This window comes from Puma concolor, chromosome B4 (genome assembly GCF_028749965.1).
Source record: "Puma concolor isolate L17-30 chromosome B4, mPumCon1.1.hap2, whole genome shotgun sequence".
NCBI classification, from domain to species: Eukaryota; Metazoa; Chordata; class Mammalia; order Carnivora; family Felidae; genus Puma; species Puma concolor.
This window is the reverse complement of record NC_141673.1, coordinates 74,885,730-74,907,073: the sequence shown is the minus strand read 5'-3', so window position 1 is coordinate 74,907,073 and position 21,344 is coordinate 74,885,730. Positions and strand designations below refer to the sequence as shown.

The window sequence follows — 21,344 nt, the reverse complement described above, 5'->3', positions numbered from 1 at the left end:
ATTCACAATATTGAGATTGAATTAGAATTTGCAAATTTACTAACATATTAGGAAACCTAGCTCATTTTGATTAAAGGGGTAGAGTGTAAAGAACCTTCAGCTTGGCATTAAGAGAACTACCTGGGTCAAGGCTCTCAGCTTCCTATCCGCGAGTGCGACTCTTACAATAGTCTTATCTTATCAACTCTGAATCTCAATGTCCTCATTAGTACAAGAAGGGTAAGTAGTCCTCTTATCCGTTTCAGAATTGTCATCAGGATAAGGCAACTAAAGCAAAAGCAAGCCATCTAAAGCTGCAGAGCTAACTTCTGTGTATGACCCCCAGGACAGATCATATGAAGGCAGTAGTTCATCTTTGTCTAGGCTTGTCGACACCGGCTCTTGCTTTCTTGCTTAGGTTTCTCCTCCTGAAAAACACTTTACTTTGGTACTTTTTATTTTTTCTTTTTCTACTTTAGGGTTACAGACACTACTAAGTTTTTTTCAGTACCAACGGAACAATGTATAGGGTTGTATGTTTCACCCTTTCTGGTTTTCTGTTTTTATTTTCATTTCCCCAGTGTTTCTCTTTAGTTTTAATAGTGCTGAGGACTGATCACTTTGGAGTGCCCTGATTACGAAGACCCTACAGAGCGCGAACTGAAATTTTCCTGAAAAGTTAAGTTTAGTGGACTTACTTAAGCCAACAGAGCTTAGATAAGTGTGTGTGTGTGTGTGTGTGTGTGTGTGTGTGTGTGATTATTTCCTTCCCTACAAAAAGCCACAACAACCATAGAAAAAAGTCTTCAGTTGGGCTCATTTTGATTGCAAAAATCTCTCTCCATCCCTGGGAGGGGGGAGGTAGAGAATTACTCATCTCCCTATAGGGGGAACATGTTTTCCTAAAAGGGGCCAACTGGGCGGTGTCCTCCTTTCCCAACGCCCAGATTTCTATTCTTAGATCTGAGATAGGCGGAGGCTTTCATTTTCCTTTTTCCTAGTTTCCAGACCCTCCGAGGGGCAGAAGGAGCTCAGGCGGTCGGGGCGGGGCGGGTCGCCCGCCGGGCTGCAGACCGCGCGCCTCCTCCCGCCGCGGCTGCGGGGCTCCGGGCCTGGGAGCCCGCCGAGCGCGCTGAGTCAGTTTCTTCCTCCGCGACTCCTGGCTGCGCCGCCACGGCGAGCGGGATCCGGCCCCGGGAGGCGGCGCCCTCCGGGGGTCGGGGGTCGGGTCTCGGGTCTCGGCCCGCGCGGGGGCCAGGGCCGCGGTCCCCCGGCGGGGCCCCGCTCAGGCGGCGACCCGCACGCCCGCCGCGGTTCTGCCGGGCGCCGTACCCCGGCCGAGCCTCGCGCAGGCCCCTGAGCTCGTGTTTGGGGCCTGGGTGGGGGAGGAGGAAGCCGAGGAGGAGGGCTGCAGAGAGGGAGGGCAGAGCTGGGCGGGGAGCCGCCGCCTTCCTCATAAACAGGCGGGCGCGGGTGCGGATGGGGCCGGCGGGGAGCGCTGGCTGCGGGCCGTGAACTGCGCTCGTCCCCGAGAGCCGCCGCGGCGCCCCTGCGCCTTGCCCGGGCCGCCGGCCTTCGTGCGGGAGGGACGGTCGGCTTGGAGCAGGGTGCATCATGGCCAGTGGTAGCTGTCAGGGGTGCGAGGAGGAGGACGAGGAAACTCTGAAGAAGTTGATAGTCAGGCTGAACAATGTCCAGGAAGGAAAACAGATAGAGACCCTGGTCCAAATTCTGGAGGATTTGCTGGTGTTCACGTACGCGGACCACGGTAATCATCTGCAAGCAAACTGTTTGCTTCCCCCCATCCCCCACCCCCGCGCTGCCTCTTTTGCAAACTTTCTCTCTCGCACTTTGGAGCTGCACAGACCTGGACTCTTGAGAAGCCACAAACGCTCTCTACTCCTTAGGGCAAGAAAGGAGCTGAGAATACCAGGACGGTCTTGCGCCCGCTTTTGTTTCCGACCCAAAAGGGGGTGCGTGAATCCTCACTTTGCTTCTTTTCCCTTACCCCCTTCTTTTCCAGCCTCCAAGTTATTTCAAGGCAAAAATGTCCACGTGCCTGTGTTGATCGTCTTGGACTTGTATATGAGAGTCGCTAGTGTGCAGCAGGTAAAGGAATTGTTTTCATGTTGCCCATTCCCCCTTCTCTTTGGAAATAGATGTTTTTCTGTCAATATTATGTGCCCAGAAGTGCTGGGTTATTTCTGACATTTGGCTTGACAGACCACTGACTGTGACTTTAAGAAGGAAGGGTTGTCAAATCATTATCAAATGTTAATGGTGCGAAAGGGCCCACTGAATGCCCCCTAATGGTTTTGTAGAGATGAATTTATACCACAGACCTACAGAACATGGTTGGTGGTGGGCAGGAAATACTAATGGGTTGAAATTTAGTTCTGTTATTGGCTGGATGAGTTCATCAGCATTTAATCAAATTTTTCCAAGAATCTTTACCAATGTACAGCATGTCTTAGAGATGACACAAAAGTGAATAGTTTGGGAAAGGAGAGTAAGTAACAGTGAGAAAGTTTAGTAATAGTTAAATTAATAAAAAGATGTAACTGGCAAATTTGCTAAATACCTCAAATATGTTTAAAAAAGGGGGTCCTGAGGTGATAATTAAGGATGATTTACAGTCAAAACAAATTATTGCCTAATGTATTAACTTCCTTTGTAGATTTTGAGATTTAGAGAACTGAAAGCAGCTTTGTCATTTGCATGCTGCTGGGTGCTAGAGGGAAAGAGATTTGAACTTTGAATTCTGTGAAGGTGTAGTCAGAAAGCCAGTGTTTTTTTAATACTGCAGAGGTTAAACAGAAGTAAGAAATTATCTGGAGATCTCCAAATCTGTGTCTATCTACCTTCATCTTTTATGTTCATCTCTGTATCCAGCTATGTCTGGTTTGGATGAACCATACACCTACCTTCTTTTATCTTTATTTTTTAAAATATTTTTTAATGTTTATTATTTTGAAAGAGAGAAAGCGAGAAAGAGCGTGAGGGGTAAAAAGAGAGGGAGACACAGAATCGGAAGCGGGTCCAGGCTCTGAGCTGTCACTGAGCCTGATGCGACGCCTGAACCCACAGACCCCAGGATCATGACCTGAGCTCAAGTCGACTGCTTAACCCAGACGCCCCATTCTGTGAGGATATTTCTACCTGGGATAAATGGTTATTTTAATTTTTCTTCAACTGAAATATTTCCCATCTGACTATTGATTTTCAGTTGTTAGCAGACAAAATCATGAAAAGATGGAGGCATGATAAAGACAATGTTCCATTTAGCACCCAGTGTCTGAATTTTGCCCATGAAATATGAGTCACATTGCTCTCCACCCACATCGTCCCTTCTTACTTGCCTCTGCTTTGGTGTTCAAAAGTGCCTTGTCTGGCAGCCTGTCTTCCTTGGATTCCATGCTCGATAGAGAGAGTCCCCTTGTTGGGTGAAACTCAGAATCCTCAGGGCCCTGGGAGGGCTTGGTCTGCAGGGTGCAGAGGAGACAATGCTAAACTTGAGAATCCAGGGGAAGCTGGAACATACCCACCATTTCATTCTTTGTTTTAGAAGCTGCCCAAGCCTGGACATGTTTGTCTGGAGTAGTTATGAATGTCACTTGATATCCTTGTCCAGTGGGTACCAGAGACAAAGGATGCAAGGAAATAAGGAATTGTCTTTTGATTTGGTATTTAATGGAATGAAATTATTAGTTTTAGTGCCATACGTGTATCAGTATGCAAAATGCGTTATGTATTTGACATCATGTGATTCTCACTGGAATCTCCGTGTCCTTTCAGAAATCTCACTGGCCACTTTTACCTCAGAGTTAAGTAGCTCAGTTAGGATCACAAAGCTAATGACAGAGCCAGGACTCAAGTCTTCATATATCTTCAGATTCACTTTCCACCTTGTAGTCCACTAGCTGCTGAATTCACAAGCTTTTTGTGCAAGTAAGAAACACAGTGGTTTGCTGCAAATACCGTGGCCAAACCAGGCACTATTACATTATCAATTTTAATTATCATGGGTCTTATGAAAGAGATGTAGAAACAGGTCTTTCTACTGATATTTAAACTTTTTTTATGTTTATTTATTTTTGAGAGAGAGAGAGAGAGAGCGCAAGCAGGGGAGGGGCAGAGAGAGGGACACACACACACAGAATCTGAAGCAGGCTGAGTTGTCAGCACAGAGCCCGACGCAAGGCTTGAACTCACAGACCCTGAGATCATGACGGCTCACCTGCGTGAGATTGGACGCTTAACTGACTGAGCCACCTAGGCGCCCCTCTCTACTGATATTTTAATACCCCACTTAAAAGGAAGTGGGGTTTTTTTTGTTTCAAATTTCTTCATATTTGTGGCATAATTAGTACAGATATTCTTTAATGCTTTCTACGTTGAATTAGTTGGAAGTGCGGAATTGAAACTTACTGAATGATGAATTTAAGAAGGTAAGGTGAATTCAAAAGTAAATATTAAAGTTTGTTTCCAGGGGCACCTGGGTGACTCAGTTGATTAAGTGTCTGACTTTGGTTCAGGTCATGATCTCATAGCTCGAGAGTTCAAGCCCTGCATCGGGCTCTGTGCTGACAGCTTGGAGCCTGGAGCCTGCTTCAGATTCTGCGTCTCCCCCTCTCTCTCTGCCCCTCCTCCACATAGGCTCTGTCTGTCTCTCAAACATAAGTAAATATTAAAAAAATTAAAAAAAAAAAGTTTGTTTCCAGAGTTCATTTAACATGATATTTCAGATTCCAAATTTGCATTTTCAAGGTCTTTTTTATATTTTATTAATGCCCCTTAATAAATGACAGTCTTTAGGGAATTAGTAGTTAGGCTAGCTGTCTTGTATTTTCCTTTTTCTGACAGGCATCTCATCATTTCTCTGTGCTCCTTAATTTTACGTTACTTGTATTTATCCACAGTTTCAACGTTTGAAGTAAGGGAGCAAAATAAATGAGAGTGACTAAAATTGCCTTTAACCCATAGACTCCTTGCCATTGTGCATTAATTAGATGCTGGAATTTACGGAATAATTACAATAAGTGAAACTATCAATTTAATTGTATTATAACTGCATGGGATAGGAACCTTCTCTCTGGAAGATAAGCTTTTAATTGAGTAGGTTAATGGGTCACCTGTTACCTCTGCTCTGCTCTCAGTGATTCTCTTTAATCCTAGAGGTTCAGTTGCCTCAGTCTTTTTGCAAAGCAATTACTGATGCTCCTTATTCACCAGCCAAAACAAAACAGGTTTTCTCCTTGAGCCAGTCATGCAGGTACAGAAGTGAGTAGTGCATTCTATGTGATTTGTGATTTATTTTCCACTGGAAGCTGTTCCGAATGTTATTTTCTTAAATACTTGGGAAAAATTCTTAGTGTGTTTTACGCAAGCACAAAAATAGCCAGTTTCTATGACAGCTGGATTGTCAATGTCTCTTCAGCTTACATGGAGGAGGATGTCCTACTTAAATATAGGTAAAAATAGCTGTCAGAAATTGCTGCCTTTTCAAGCAATTTGACATTATGTAAAAGGATGTAATGGCAGAGTAAAGCAATCCATGCTTAATTCAGAAAACATTAAGAAATAATGTTGTAAAGAGATCTTGTGGAATCATTTTTATTTTAGGAAATATACCTTGTTTATTCCTGTAAACAACAAACTTGTGCCATTATCCCTCATTGGATGCGCAGAAATTCTCATGCTGTTATTGAGCTCTGCATCACTTGGGTTCGTTATGCATCCGGTTTTGTCTAGCAAGAGCCCTCCCGCAGCCCTATCTTTACCATTCAGCACCTTACTCTCCCTACAGCTTATCAGTTTCAGAGGCTTCCATTTCCCTTTTTGAATGCCCAGGTTTCTAATTCCTTTGAAATCTGGCTCAAGTCCTACCTTTCCTATTTTGTATTGTTCCCTGGGTAACTCTGACCAACAGTGAATCCCACTGTCAGGATTCATATAATATCGGCATTTATCACACATCATACTTAGACACTTTTTCATAAATCTCTAGAGGCTACATATTTATGCATTTTCTATTTGGGTTTTCCTTTTTTGACTATATCAAATCTAGTTCTGTAGTATAGGAGAAAGAATGGAGGATTCCTTAAATTTAGAAAGGACTATAGAGCGGAATGAGTTAAATTTAATCTCTTGTTTGAAATTCAAATACCGCATTTTAAAAAAAGTTGTATGTAAAAAAATTGTATTTTTCCAGAAGTAAAGAGCAGCTTATTCAAGTTGGTATCATGTGAACGTACTGAAAGAAGATATATTTAAAATACATCAGTAAGATCATATTTCACTTGGAAATGTGAAAAAGTCTAGGGGCATTTCTGATGCCGACATCTCATCAACTCATATTTAAATTTTTTTTTTTCAACGTTTATTTATTTTTGGGACAGAGAGAGACAGAGCATGAACGGGGGAGGGGCAGAGAGAGAGGGAGACACAGAATCGGAAACAGGCTCCAGGCTCTGAGCCATCAGCCCAGAGCCCGACGCGGGGCTCGAACTCCCGGACCGCGAGATCGTGACCTGGCTGAAGTCGGACGCTTAACCGACTGCGCCACCCAGGCGCCCCAACAACTCATATTTAGATGCTCTAAAGAAACCTAGAGGGATCCATTGATAAATTCTACCTCCTGTCTTTCTTACAGCACCTTTCTCTTCTTCCTGTAACAGACATTAGCTTGCCGTCAGACAGTTCTCCTTCTCTGCTAATTATTCTAGCTACCCTACCTGCGCGGGCAGTCTTTCCTAATAACTTACTTTGCTATCAAATCTCCAACTTCCTCTAATCCTCCATTTCAACCACTTCATTTTTTTCCTACCACCAACTGTCAGGTAGATGTGACTTGAAAATCTTGTACTTCCATAATCTTGGTATGTCCTCTGAAACTACTTTTTGTGTTTCATTTCTTTTTATTTAGATAATAGACAGTCTATTTCCTTCATCATTCAGAAACGCTTTACTATTTTTTTGTATGCACTTTTGGTATGGTATTTGGAGAAAAATGTATTTTAATTATATGGCTTGCTTTCCTCAGTAAGCATTTTAGGATATCATTTTGTTTTAAAATAATTATTTAAAAATATTGTAGTCACCTATTCCACTTAGAATGAATCTGTTCCATTAGCATGTTTAAAAGATGTGAGGGGCGCCTGGGTGGCGCAGTCGGTTAAGCGTCCGACTTCAGCCAGGTCCGATCTCGCGGTCCGTGAGTTCGAGCCCCGCGTCAGGCTCTGGGCTGATGGCTCAGAGCCTGGAGCCTGTTTCCGATTCTGTGTCTCCCTCTCTCTCTGCCCCTCCCCCGTTCATGCTCTGTCTCTCTCTGTCCCAAAAATAAATAAACGTTGAAAAAAAAATTTAAAAAAAAAAAAAATAAAAGATGTGAATATTTGATTTTCTTGTTTTCAGGTGGGTTGGTCACTTCTATGCAAATTGATAGAAATCTGTCCAAATACAATGCAAAGCTTAATGGGACCGCAGGATATTGGACGTGATTGGGAAATACTTGGGATCCACCAGTAAGTATGACAGATGTGTAAAAACAAACTTTGTTATTTACCTGTACATATGACAACCCCACCTTTTATATATCATGTATTTGTAATCCAAGCCAATCTGGTAAAATCCTTTAAAATGCGAGTATTTTTTCTGAACCAATGGCTTACATTTATAGAGAGCTTTTGACTCAGGAGTATGTTCTCTAATTGAATTAGAAAGCCAGTATTTGAGGTAGAATTTAGGTGCTATTACTATTTTAATAATGTAATGATACAGTTAGGCAGTTGATTAAGTTTTAGATTTTTGATGACTACTTATGAATTCAAACCGAGAAGTATTTTAATTTTTAATTGTAGAACTGATATAAGCCACTAGTTGTTAAAAAAATGAAGGGTACTGAAAAGTTCTGTAAATAGTAATTTTAAAGTTTATGCTTTACTGTCTTTAAAAAGTACCTTCCTCTATATTCATACATCTATATTTATGAGCTTAAACCACAGCTTTCAAAATGAAGAAAAAGGAGGAAATTACCTTTTAGCACATCTGCAGCTGAATCTTGATAGCTGTTTTACCAGCTATGTTGGTTACGGCAATTTGCAACACAATGACTTCATGGATGAGACCACTTCTTTAGCCATAATTAGTTAAGAAAAAATTTTCTGAAGAAAAAAGTGTTTCCAGGAAAATCCCTTTTGGATAGCTTTTTTCCTTGACATTTAAAAATTGTCTTCTGGCATTAACCTTAGGTGTTCCGGGTAACTAATGTGACTTTTCTTTACCACAGAGAAGTGAATACTGATTGCTTTCAATGACATAATAGCTTGTAAAAAACGTTTTTTTAATGCAAAACAAATGTAACATCTTTGTATTGTTTGTTAGTATCAACCATTGCTACAAATCTAAACAGATCAGAGCTGTTTGTTCATAGGTGACCCTATCTGTGCTTGTTTTTCCATCTTTGAAGTTTTATGTGTTGTTGTTCTTCAGTTTCCAGGATCTAAAGAGTGTTTTGAAAAGGACATATTCACATTTACTGTATGCTAATCATCTCCAAACCAATTTCTGAGATTCTATGAGTCAGTTCTAAAGTATATGGCATTTAATGTGGAATAATATAAAATTTAACTGTAATTAGTAACTGAAATGTTACATGTCCCTTGGTTTGGTTGAGAATTTCCAAAATCCCCAAAGATTAGCAATCTATAACTTAGGGAGTTTTAGAAAACTTATCTAGTCATATTCCAGTACAAACCGACTGTTCAAATTAAATTACATGAACATTCCTATAGGGAGTCTCATTGACTCATTCATTCATTTATTCAGTTACCCTCCATTCATCATTTATTCACTCCTACTTTAGGCCTGAAGTAGTGTGAACAAGGTAGACACACTGCTTTCTGTAGTGGAGCATATTAGATCATTCCTAGCAAACTTTATTGTAAAACATAATCTCCCCATATTCAAGGACTTTTCTCCACCAAAGGCTTATAGTACCAAAGAAGAAATCTGGTGTAGAGATGAAGTCAGACGTGGGGGTGTGGTTCAGGGGCTTGCAGGGCAATGCGGGTTGGAAGAGAATTGACAGGGAATAGAGGGACAGAGTGTCTCAATTTCTCACCTTGCCAACTGGTGAATGTCACCAGGCTCTGTCTTCTTCTAATGATGTAAAGCTAAATACTAGTAGGTAGAGATAGACTAAAAATTGTATATTTTAGAAATGATTAGCTCAGGGAGAAATTTAATGAATTTGAACTAATTGAATATTGTTGATTAATACTGAGTTCACTATGATAAAATATTAATTCCTCTTTCAAAATTAGTAAAAATGAATGATTTAATTATTCATGTGGATTGTTAATTATCTGTACAAACTAACATCTTTATTACACCTCTGTATATTTTAATATATCAACATGCATAACATGTAATTCACAGGTTTATATCACACATAAAAATGAGCTTCATCTCTTGATGTATATAATTCTTTGTGATACTTTGGATATGGAGTTGAGTAAAAGTAATTAATAATTGAATTTGAATATTCATAGGAAAAAGGTATAACTTCTTTATTGAGACTCATAATATTGCCCTCTTAATTGTTATAAGTCTGGCTCAGTTTGGAGTCTGGAAGTAAAACTACACAAGATTCAATGTAGGGAATGAAATACAATGAGATGAATGAAAATATAGGTGAGTGAAACACAATATCTGAAAAAGCAAACATCTAGATATGATAATTCGCTCTTATCTTCATTTCTGTTTTTAATTACAGACTGATTCTTAAAATGCTAACAGTTCATAATGCCAGTGTAAACCTGTTAACAGTTGGACTAAAGGCCTTAGATCTCCTCCTAACTTCAGGTAATATATACACATGTATGTTTTTAATGGTGACTCAAATTAAAGAAGTATTTTAAACGATTTGCCAAATGTCTTTTTAAAGAATAAGAATATAACCTAAATATCTGACTTCCAAAATTCTTTCTGTTTCTGTTTTCTCATCTTATCTCTTTTGCATATACTTTTTCCCTCAAAAATCCCACCCAATATCTTTGGCTTTAAGCATCACCTTATGTGTTTTTCCCAAACCTAATTTCTGTCCCCAGCTTTGCTCCCCAACGTGGCCCTACACGTCACATTCCCGTTAGCTTGTTGGCTAAACATGACCTTGTCATTATTACCTTTCTTCATTATATTTCTTATATGTTTTCTGTATATTCTAGGGTATGACATAATAGTAATATTTTAAAACTACATAACATTACTTCTTGAATGCATGTTAGATGCCGGGCTTCACATGTAAAATACTTCACATGCTTTTATAAACGTAATCCTCAGAATGTCTCTTGAGATAGGTATTAATCTCAGTTTTCTAGTGAGGGACATTTAAACACAAAGAGGTTGCCTCAGCCAATAACTAGTAGAAACAGGGTCTGAGTCCACATATCAGGTTCTTTCCTTGAGGACACTTCTGCTTGGAGGATTATGTACCTGAAAACAAAGAATCTTGGTTCAGTGCAATAGTTGTGATCATTGCTGTGATGGACACTTGGTATTATATAAGGTTCTGACAAGAAAGGTTGCTCACAAGGGAGCTAATCATGATGATAGGGAGGGGTTTTCCCCCTCAAAGTGGTGGAGGGTGCTTTAGGTCGAGAGAGTAGCATGCAAATACCCAGGAAGATACCTATCATGCTAAGCATGATAAGGGTTGAGCCTGTTGGGTGGAAAGATTTTAAATGCCCTCACTGGCCCTGTTAAGTAATGAGGACAAGATGGGAGAAAGAGGAAGAAGGAGGGTGAAGTTCAGAGTATGAGAGGAGAGGGGTCGGAGAGGCCAGAAGGTCCTCAACACAGCCTTTTATTACAATATACAGTGGGATGTGCCAGCTAGTCTTAACCATGATTTATTTTAAACCCATCCTTGGGAGCCTTTTTTTCTTTTTTGTTTGTTTTCCTTTTGCAATGGACAGGAAACTGAGAGTTTATGAATTTGAAAAATCTCCCAACACTGGAATATATTGAAGTCAGCAATGTGCAGACAATTAGAAAATTTTATATGGGTCTTGAAAAGACTGGTTACGTTAGTATTTTCCATATGACATGTAGAATTTTGCACTGTAAGACCATTTTTAATGTGTTTTAAAGTTCATTTCAGGTACTTATCCGAGGTTAACTTATGGATTGTTTTTATTGTTTGGCTTATTAGTTAATTGATTTAGTAGCTGTTGGGCACTTACAGTTGTGCTTGCTATCAGAGAATTCTAAGGCAGATGAGGCAACCTTCTTACAGTGTAGAAGTTCACAGTCCAGCACCAGAGTCTAATATAACTTTTTGCAATGAAGGAAATGTTGCACCTTTCAGTATCATGGCAAGTAGCCATACGTGCTATTGAACACTTGAAACGTAGGAAACTAAATTTTAATTTAATCTATTTTTAATTAATTTAAATTTTAGTTTAAAAAGCCACATGTGCTTAGTGGCTACTGAATTGGACAGGACAGGCAAAGACATAAAAAGTAGTATAAGAAATCATTTCAATTTAATGAGGAAAGTCTTACAACAGGGAAAGGACAGAAACCACTGCAGGAGCATTAGAGAAGAAGAGAGTAGCCAAACCCATTCAAAGGACTTAGGAGTATGGACATAAATTGCCTAAGGAATCCAACTCTGCTTCTTATTAGTTGTTGGACCTTGAACAGAGTCACTTTGGGTCACTTAACCTTTCTGTGCTTTAGTCTTCTTATCTCTAACATGGGGATCGCACCTACCTTATGGAGTCGTGGTGGGTTTACATGTGTAGTTAGAGTGATCTGCTTTAACCCGTGGATGACATGTGATGTGCCAGACGTGTGTTTACTACTACTAACACTCCTATTCTGGTACTTGTTTATTAACAGGATGGGTGCTGTGTGTGGTTATCTCTTGAATTATGGCAGGAATATGTTTGGTGTGGGAAGGGGCAAGGGCATTCAATGCAGCAGGTGCAAATGCAAAGAGATATCCAAGAAAGTGTTTAGTGGTAAGCAGAAGACTTTAGCATGTGTGGGGTTGAGGCAATGCATAGAATGAGTGGGGCTGATGAGGTTCATGAAGTGAGTTTGTAAAGGGTCTTGTTTGTCAGGCTGAACAGTATGAAGACCTTAGAAGATTTTAGCATGGGATTTATAGGATCACATTTGTGTTTTAGAAATACAGTGCAGGGCATAAGCCAGTTAGGGAGGGATTTCAGCCTAGCAAAGCATTAAACAATTGGGTTTGCATTTCAAATGAGAGATGATGAGGTCCTGGATACAATAGGAAGGCGGGGGGGGGGGGGTCTACTTCAAAGGGAATTTTTAAGATAGTTAGAAGATAGACTTGAAGGACTTGGTAATGAATTGATTGGTAGGTAGACCAATTTTGGTAGACCAATTACCTACTTTGCTTAGGTAGACTGTAAGAAGAGAGAGGGAGGATGGAAGAAGGAAGATGAGTTGGTAGTTTCTCTCTTGGGTAACTTGGGTGATCATATCACCGAAGATGATACGGAGCAGGAGCAGGCTAGATATGGGGGTGCCCATGGAACAGTCAAATGATGTTGTCTAAAAGGCAGATAGAAATGTGTTTCAGGAGTTGAGGGAAAGAAGTCTTGCCTACAGGTATTGACTAGGAATCATAGAATTATAGTAAAGTGTACTGAGAATTTATTTTACTTAGAAAGATCATAGAGTTTGATAGGTCTAACATCTGGGGGAATTAAGTAGTTTATCAAAAAGAAGAGTCCACAGACTATAGTCATCGTGTAAAAACCAACACATTAAATGTTAAAGCAGCTATTTATCTGGGACATGTTTTTTTTTTTTTTTTCCAAATAGGTAAAATAACTTTGCTGATATTGGATGAAGAGACTGATATTTTCTTGTTAATTTTTGATGCCATGCGCACATTTTCAGCCAATGACGAAGTCCAAAAACTTGGATGCAAAGCTTTACGTGTGCTGTTTGAAAGAGGTACTTAAAAATGTCAAAATCTCTATTTTTATATTTATAGAAGAAGCAAGGGTTTATTATGGGAAAAGTAAAATGCAATTACGATAATAAGAAGGTATGTAAAATTTTATTCTTTATTAAGAAGTGGGAACTGTCAGTCTAGGATACATAATGAGGTTAATTAAGAAATATTGCTTGTTTTGTGGAATGAATTTTATTCATGGGTTATAAATTATGCCATTGTAGTAGTCTGTCTTCCATTGCTTAACAAGGCATAAGATTCTCTTTGCAAACCGGATGCGTAGGAGTTAAGAAAGAAAAAATAAAACTGTGAAGCCAAAGCATAGATTAAATTCGGATTTATGGTGTTGAGTCATCACCAGGGGTTTTAGAAATTGCTAGAGGCTCAGTATAAAGAACCAAGAGGTTTACAAAGTACCTCTTAGGAAAAAGACAAATAGGTATTTTATGGCATGGCACTAAGATTGATAACATAGATTATTGTGTAATTTTGGACTTGGTTGGGACCAGTAGTCCTTCCATCGGCTTGGTGAGGAAATGGATTGGAGAGGTGACATGAGCAACGTGCCCACGGGCACACAGCTAGTCAGCACCACTGCAGTTCAATTTACCACCAATTTTCCGAGCATGTTCTGCATCATTAGGAGAACCAACAGTACTGGAGGTTTAGGATAAGAATAACTTATGTGGGTTCTGTGTCTCTGTCAGTTTGCCATTTTAGTTTCTGGCAGCTCCAGGAATGGAGCTATTTAATTCCCTGTCTCATTCCAGAAGGACTTTAAACAGCTTATAGTTATTTATAATAAAGGAGAGAAAAATGGATGAGGAAATGTATGAAGGGGAAACAATATAAAGCCTGGTTAAATTTACTAGTTACTTCAGGTCCTATATACTTGCAGAAATCTGGCTCTCTGCTTCCTATGAGGCAAAGAGTTAAACATCGTCCGTTACAAAGTTACTTGAGATAAAAATAAACCCATTTATCAGGAGAAGGGATCAGTGTCATGGGAGACCTGAGGAAATACTCCCTTGGCTTTCCCTGGATGAGATGATAAAGTACACACATTTTATAAGGAGTACAAAGTGCATTTCAGTGAAAGAGATTCTATTAATAGTCAGAACAGCATGGTCCTGGAACCCAGCTCTCTGAAGATCAGGCTTGGTGGAGAAGACAGTTTACTGTGAGTGGGGAATCGAGGAACATCTTTTGGGATATCTTCTATAAATGTTGTATCTTGGAACTAAGCTTTTGAAGAGAACCAGGCAGAATGAGTCTTGCAAGGCCTGTAGTCTTCTGTGTTGCAGTTTAAGGGCATGGTCTCATTCATGGAAGAAGGGCTAACATCATTCTCTCCCCAGCATTGTGGGACCCATCCAGGACATATGGAGAAGGACCAGGGAATGTTAAAAGGAAGCCCTTATTCAAAAGAAATATCATCAGTGCTGACAGTGTTATGATTATAAATATGGAGTAGAAAAATTTCTGAATTTCCCAGGAAATCAAGTTCTCTGGATGTATTGGCACCTGTGAAGTGAATTTTCAAAATTTGAGAGTAGACTGTGGAAACTGTACCATAAAATGAGAAAGTTCCATAATACTCATTTATTAGAACCTAACCAATATCATATCATTTTACATGTACTGTTGGTATCAAGTTGAAAAATAAAAAAAGTAAGGTTGATCCTGAAGAGTGCTGAGTTTTCCAACATTTTTGTCAGCACAATTCTCAGGCTAGATAAACCAGACTTTTATACATGTTTTTGAGCTACCCACCCAATAAAATGACTCCAAATGGAACTCATTGGCTTGATCAAACTATTTTCATTATGAAAATTAATGATAATTCTGATGAAATCAAGGCCATTTAGATAGAGTATTTTGAAGTCTACGTAGTTGTCATTTGCCAAAGTTCACCCCTCTTGGACTGATGGATTTAGCTGAGCTGCCTTTCAACAGTGTACCATTAACCACTCCTTTGAAGTATTGTGATATGTTCGCTTCCAGTAGGCCATTTAAAAAAAATTTTTTTTATTGTTTAAGTTTATTTATTTATTTTGGGAAAGAGAGAGAGCAGGGGAAGGGCAGAGACAGAGGAAGAGAGAGAATCCCAAGCAGTCTCCGTGTTGTCAGCATAGAGCCCGATGCGAGACTCAAACTCACGAAACCTGAGCTGAAACCAAGAGTTGGATGCTTAACCAACTGAGTCACCCAGGTGCCCCTCCAGTAGGCCATCTTTATTAGTCCTTGGTCAGTTTTCTCTATAATCTCCCAAATGCAATTGTAAATAATTTTGTTTTTTATAGAATTGTTTGGTCACTAACACTTCTGCATTTTAAAATATGGAGTAACTAATACAGGTCAAAAAGAAATTATTTTAATCTCAGTAGCTTTTTTTTTCCCATTATGAAATTCTTAGGAAGGATTTTGCTGAAATACGTATTTTAAAATTATGTCTGTTGTATTTACTGTATCTCATGATTGACATGAATATTATGTTTTTGAGTAAGTAAACTTTAAGCTTTTCAGTATTTTGTCTTTATTTTTCTAGTTTCAGAGGAGCAGCTGACTGAATTTGTTGAGAATAAAGATTATATGATCTTGCTAAATGCATTAAAAAATTTTAAAGATGAAGAGGAAATTGTGCTTCATGTAGTGCACTGTTTACACTCCCTAGCAATTCCTTGTAAGTACCCCATGTGCATGATTTCTTTTTTCTATATGAAAAATTACAGTTTACCTCCTTTCTGAGTCCATTTTTTTATGTTTATTTTTTTGACAGAGACAGAGAGAGAGAGACAGAGCAAGCTAGGGAGGGGGAGAGAGAGAAGGAGAGAGAGAGAGAGAATCCCAAGTAGGCTCTGCACTGTCAGCACAGAGCCCGATGTGGGGCTTGATCTCAAGAACTGTGAGATCCTGAGCTGAGCCGAAATCAGGAGTTGGATGTTTCATTGACTGAGCCACCCAGGCACCCCCTTTCTAAGTCCATTAAATTTTTTTTTTTTGATTTTGTAGAAACTTGTAGAATAAAGAAAACCCATTTCTTTATTCATTTGGTTAATTTTTATTTATTGATACTCTCCTGCAGCTGGTTCCTGTGCTGGGAAACAGTAGCAGAAAATATAGACATATTTCTTGCCTTCTCAGAACCCATGGTGTACCATGCCAGATATGGATAAGTATGTAGGTGATTACAATGTATTGTAAGGCAAGTGTTGGCACAAGTGGCTGGCGTTATGAGAGAAAAAGAAGGGAGGCAGGATCTCTTGGTAGAGACTTTGAGGAGCTCTTTGAGGAGAGCTTTGTGTGTAGGGATGTCTGCGGTGAAGTGGAAGGTGTAGGCAGAGTGTCCCAAGCAGTGAGCATCCTGTGTCAAGATCCTGGAGGAAGAGAGAGCAAGAGGGTAGAAGTAGCTTAGGAACCTTTGCACTTAAGAGTACGTGTGTGTGCATATGTGTGTGCATGTGCATGCCCAGCGCTGAGCAGAGGGTGTCTGCTTGTGTGTCATTTAATGGAAGCAGGGGCAGGGCTTGAGAAGAGTCAGTGGATGAGGCTGGAGACACAAGCAGATCTTGAAGGGCTTGAAAAGCCACAGGAAGGAGTTTGAACTTTATAGTGATGCTTGTTGAGCGTTTTCTTGATGCTTTGAAATCTAGGCACTTTTATCACAAAATAAGTACAAATAAGAAGAAATTAATTTGCTGTGTATGCTACTAGTGATTGTCAATGGGCTGGAATAATGCTTCAGATTCTGTTACTTTTGTTTTGTAAGTGCACGTGAGCATTTTGTCACTATTCATGTATCGCCTGTGCCGGTTCATACAGGAGGTACACGTGCATTTATCTAGTGATTTTTTCATCTTCACACATGTGAAGTTGTGAGGATTAAATGGTGAAATGAGTTCGAAAATACGGAATAGTACCTGGTATGTAATAAGTGTGAAAACGTTTGATAGTATTTATTACATAATTTGTATTTCATACATGTGCACTGTAATGTGTTATGTATAATACACATACATGGTTTCAGACATGGATATCTGCTGATATCTGCTGAGTTTTCAGTAAAAAACCAATCCCTTTATGAAGTAATGCTCTTTCTTCATGATTGTTATAAAATCCATCATTTTCTTTTCCGTGGGAAATTAAACATTTGAAAGTAGATGGAGTTGCATTACAGTTGAGGATGGACATACTTTAAAATTTCTGAGCCATCCACTGTCAACAAACTGAATATGTTTCTCATTTTACTTGTTTGTAAAACAAGTAAAATTTATTTGTTTTGGGCTGGCTGCTTTGAAATTCATTGTTTTCCACCCACATCTGACGTAACTACAGTGAAAAATGTGTCGATTCATCATACAAAGGTCAAAGGAGGCATCTAAAAATAAGAAAAATGAAATGTTTTAAACACTGAATCTTCTTTTTGTATTTTTTTCTGTTTAAATCCAAGTTAGTTAATATACAGTGTAGTAATGGTTTCAGGAGAATTTAGTGAATCATCACTTACATATCATACCCAGTGCTCATCACAGCAAGTGCCCTCTTAATGCCCATCACCCATTTAGCCCATCCGCTCACAAACGTCCCCTCTAGCAGCCCTCATTTTGTTCTCTGTATTTGAGAGTCTCTTATGGTTTTCCTCCCTCTCTGTTTTTATTTTATTTTTCCTTCCCTTTCCCTGTGTTCATCTATTTTGTTTCTTAAATTCCACCTATAAGTGAAATCATATGATATTTGTCTTTCTTTGACTTATTTCGCTTGGCATAATACACTGTAGCTCCATCCATGTTGTTGCAAATGGCAAGATTTCATTATTTTTGATGCTGAGTAATATTCCATTATATGTATACATACCACATCTTCTTTATCCATTCATCAGTCTGTAAACACTGATTCTAACTGAAAGATGTTTGCCTTTGGGTCTTAGAGCAAATCATGTCTCATATTCTGAGTAAAGCAAATAATTATTTTCAGAAGCCATTTCTTTTCATTACAACATGTTTTCAATGCTCTTTAAAATACAGTTAAACACTAAAAACATATTTTTTGAAAAACGGTTGGTTTGGTTATGCCAAAAAAGGCAGAAAAATGTTCTGTAAACACCTTTTCTGTTTGTTTTAATAATAGTCAACGTTATTAAATATAGTTCACACACTCACTCTTTCTGTTGGCTACCTACCTTTCCCAGTAGATTCTTTCCTTCCTTTCTGGTTCACCCGTGTTTGTCTCTTAGTTACACATCCCCTGAGTCCCCCATTCTTTTCTCCATCTATCTCAGAGCCTTCAGGAAGCTTGATTTCGTTTCCTGGTACACTGGCTGCTCTGCTGCCTTTCTGAAATAGACAGGAAATAAGTCATAGCTGACTTTGGCTGTTCTATTATGTGACATGATTTTGATTTTCTTTCTGTTGGTTTGAGGGAGAGGAACAATGTAAAAGCCATTATCCAAAGAAGTAGTGCCTCATTAGGGAAAGGCCCCACATTCATTTATTTGAAAACTTTGGCCAAGACATTACGTTTTTAGACTTACATAAAAACACTCTCAATTATCCCTGTATTTTAAGTTTTTAAGCCTAGAAACAGGAGTAAATCAATTTTCCCTTAATGCTAGAGAAGAGTCCTAAATCCTATTATATTAGCAATGAACATGGTATTTTTTACAGCTATTGAGAGAACACTGACAGAACGGTATTGACAGAACATGGTACTTAAATTTGGAAATAGAGCCATTATCCTGCCATAGATTTGCAAAATGTATAGGGTGTTTTTGTATGTATATTTCAAGTGGGAAATTACTACCTTGTGGGTAATTATTATTTCTTTAAATTTAGGCAGTAATGTTGAAGTCCTCATGAGTGGCAACGTGAGGTGTTACAATATTGTGGTAGAAGCCATGAAAGCATTCCCTGACAATGAAAAAATTCAAGAAGTGAGTTGCTGCTTGCTCCATAGGCTTACCTTAGGTGAGTTCTAATTCTTGGTTAATTTGTTGTCACGGTTTATATGATGTAAGTGTATATACCATACATACGGAGGTTGTATGTTGGATAAGTAGCATATTGACATATACTGGATGGAAGTATTGTAAAGTAGCAAACTATCCTGCCATGCTTAGAATTTTACTTTATTTTTTGAGAGAGCGAGAGAGAGCACATGTGTGTGTGCTATATTTAAAGTATAACTATGTATATAGCTGATCCATACAAAAGAATAAGCATAACATGTAGAAAACGTGAAGCACAATGCAGAGGAATGCCCCACCCACCTGAAGTATTTGTACATTACCAATGCTGGTGAAGGTCCCCTGGGCTGCTTCTTCTCCCTGCTTTCCCTATAGAGTTAACACTATTCAGTATTAAAAAGCCGTCAACTTGATCTTCAGATAAGGATACCTTTCTTTCATTCTCATTCATCTGTTAAGATTATTTGTTCCATTTAATGACTAGAGAATTTATTGCCCCTGTTACTGTTTCAAAAGAAGCTTAACTTTCTCTTCATAATTAAAAAACCCAAAGTCAACGAATAAATATTTTGCATTTTGTCAAATTATGTAACCTTATTATGGGTTTAATGCGCATAAAGGTCTTATATAATTTACTATGTATTTTCATGTAAACTGTCTGAAAGTAAGATAAGGCCAGTCTCCCTGGTATTTGCCCAGAGTCATAGAGTTGGTGGATGGTAGAGCAGTTGTTGGCATTGGTGTGGCAGGGAAGACAAGGTGAAGGGACAATGCAGGTTTAGAGAAGTTGGTAAAAGTAGAGGAGAATCTTTTGAAATGACTTTCCAAGACTAGATATCCCTAAGGGCGGGGGGTATGTCTGCTTAGTGGGTGGATGTGAAAGAGGTAAGAACATAAGAAGGTGTTGAAAGAAGAGTTATACCTGATTAAGCTGCCTTTTGGTATTGAAGCCGTTGATTGATATTTAGTGTGGGCTTTAGGCTTTTCAGATATATGATCTTTTCCAATTCTGGCTTTGTGTCCTAGGGATTATTTAATTAGACTTACAGCTAAATAGGAGTTTCTTTCTTATTTCTGGAAGGAAACTGGTGACTGTTGTAGAGTTAGAAATAAGCTTAAATGGAAGGAGGCACGTATTTCCGGAATATCATTTAAAAATTCCTTCCTCATAATGACTTAGATTTTTGGATTGTGTGTTGATTTCAGAAGAATGAGTGTAAAAAGGTGTGAGATTTCTTTCTGGTTTAGTTTAGAAGTGGTGAAGTGTTCTCTTACTCTTTTTTTCTAAAATCATCGCAGACAAAATCAAGTAACGACGTGTGCCAGTGGCTTTTCTGAGCAGTATTCTTTAAGCGAAAGAAGAGTTCAGCCAAAGCATTTAATGACGAGGGAGGGAGTTTTTCTCCATCTTTACAAAATTAAGCTATTTTGTACAATGAATATTGTAGTGCCATGCATAACATACCATTGTTTTATGGGATGACAGGAGAAGGCGTCAAAGAACAAAAAAATTAATGTAACCCAAACATATCATTATTTTTGCCTGGTCAGTTCCGTTGTCTAAGATAACTGAATGACTACATGAAATAAATTTTCAAAACTTTATGCAATTATACTAAGCTACTTAAATTACATATATTTTAATGTCATTAAAAATATTTACTACTCAAATTTGTTGATTTAAATACTGTTATACAATTCAAAGTAATTTAGGTTTCGCAGATGAGAATTCAGCTAAAATCTCACTTACCTTTTAGGTAATTTTTTTAATATTCTTGTATTAAACGATGTACATGAGTTTGTGGTGAAAGCTGTGCGGCGGTATTCAGAGAACGCCACGTTACAAATTGCAGCACTCAGCTGTTTAGCACTCCTCAGTAAGTAACTTTACTAAACAAGAAATTGTTATGGGGCATTTGATCTTGAATGGGAACCTTATAACAAGACAACATTATCGAGACAGTCATATGTAGGGAAGGAAGCATTAAATGCCTTTTCTGTCCTTATGTAATTTCTTTTCTTTTAAAAAATTTTGTTGAGTTTATTTATTGTAAGGGAGAGAGAGGAGGAGGAGGGACAGAGAGAGGGAGAGAATCCCAAGCAGGCTCCCTGCTGCCAACGCAGAGGCAGATGTGGGGTTTGATCTCATGCACCTTGGGATCATGACCTGAGCCAAAATCAAGAGTTAGATGCTTAACTAACTGAGCCACCCAGGTGCCCCTGTAGTTTGTTTTCTCATAGAAGATACTTTCAAGGGAACTAACACTTGTGATTAGTACACCTTTCCTCTTCACACATGAGTAATTACATCCTTGATTTAGCTTTGTTAGCAGGCAGCTAATCTCAGTTCATCTTCCTCTAGTCTGTTAGTTTTGTTTGGTGTCCTCTTCCTCATTTGATCATTTG

The 21,344-nt window shown here is 38.9% G+C and overlaps 1 protein-coding gene across 2 annotated transcripts in view; it reads left to right on the top strand.

Moving 5' to 3' along the window:
• Positions 1 to 974: 974 nt before the first annotated feature.
• LRRK2 (leucine rich repeat kinase 2) overlaps positions 975 to 21,344 on the top strand; it is a 138,936-nt gene continuing 118,566 nt past the window's right edge. Inside the window, exons 1-8 of one of the 2 annotated variants that reach the window (XM_086713648.1) lie at positions 975 to 1,747; positions 2,003 to 2,088; positions 7,393 to 7,502; positions 9,755 to 9,843; positions 12,841 to 12,975; positions 15,525 to 15,659; positions 18,808 to 18,939; positions 20,696 to 20,815. In XM_086713648.1, the coding sequence (XP_086569774.1) occupies positions 1,594 to 1,747; positions 2,003 to 2,088; positions 7,393 to 7,502; positions 9,755 to 9,843; positions 12,841 to 12,975; positions 15,525 to 15,659; positions 18,808 to 18,939; positions 20,696 to 20,815 (961 nt within the window). In that variant the 5' untranslated portion in view covers positions 975 to 1,593. The remainder of the gene's footprint in view (positions 1,748 to 2,002; positions 2,089 to 7,392; positions 7,503 to 9,754; positions 9,844 to 12,840; positions 12,976 to 15,524; positions 15,660 to 18,807; positions 18,940 to 20,695; positions 20,816 to 21,344) is intronic. The other variant, XM_086713649.1, reaches the window with a different exon arrangement.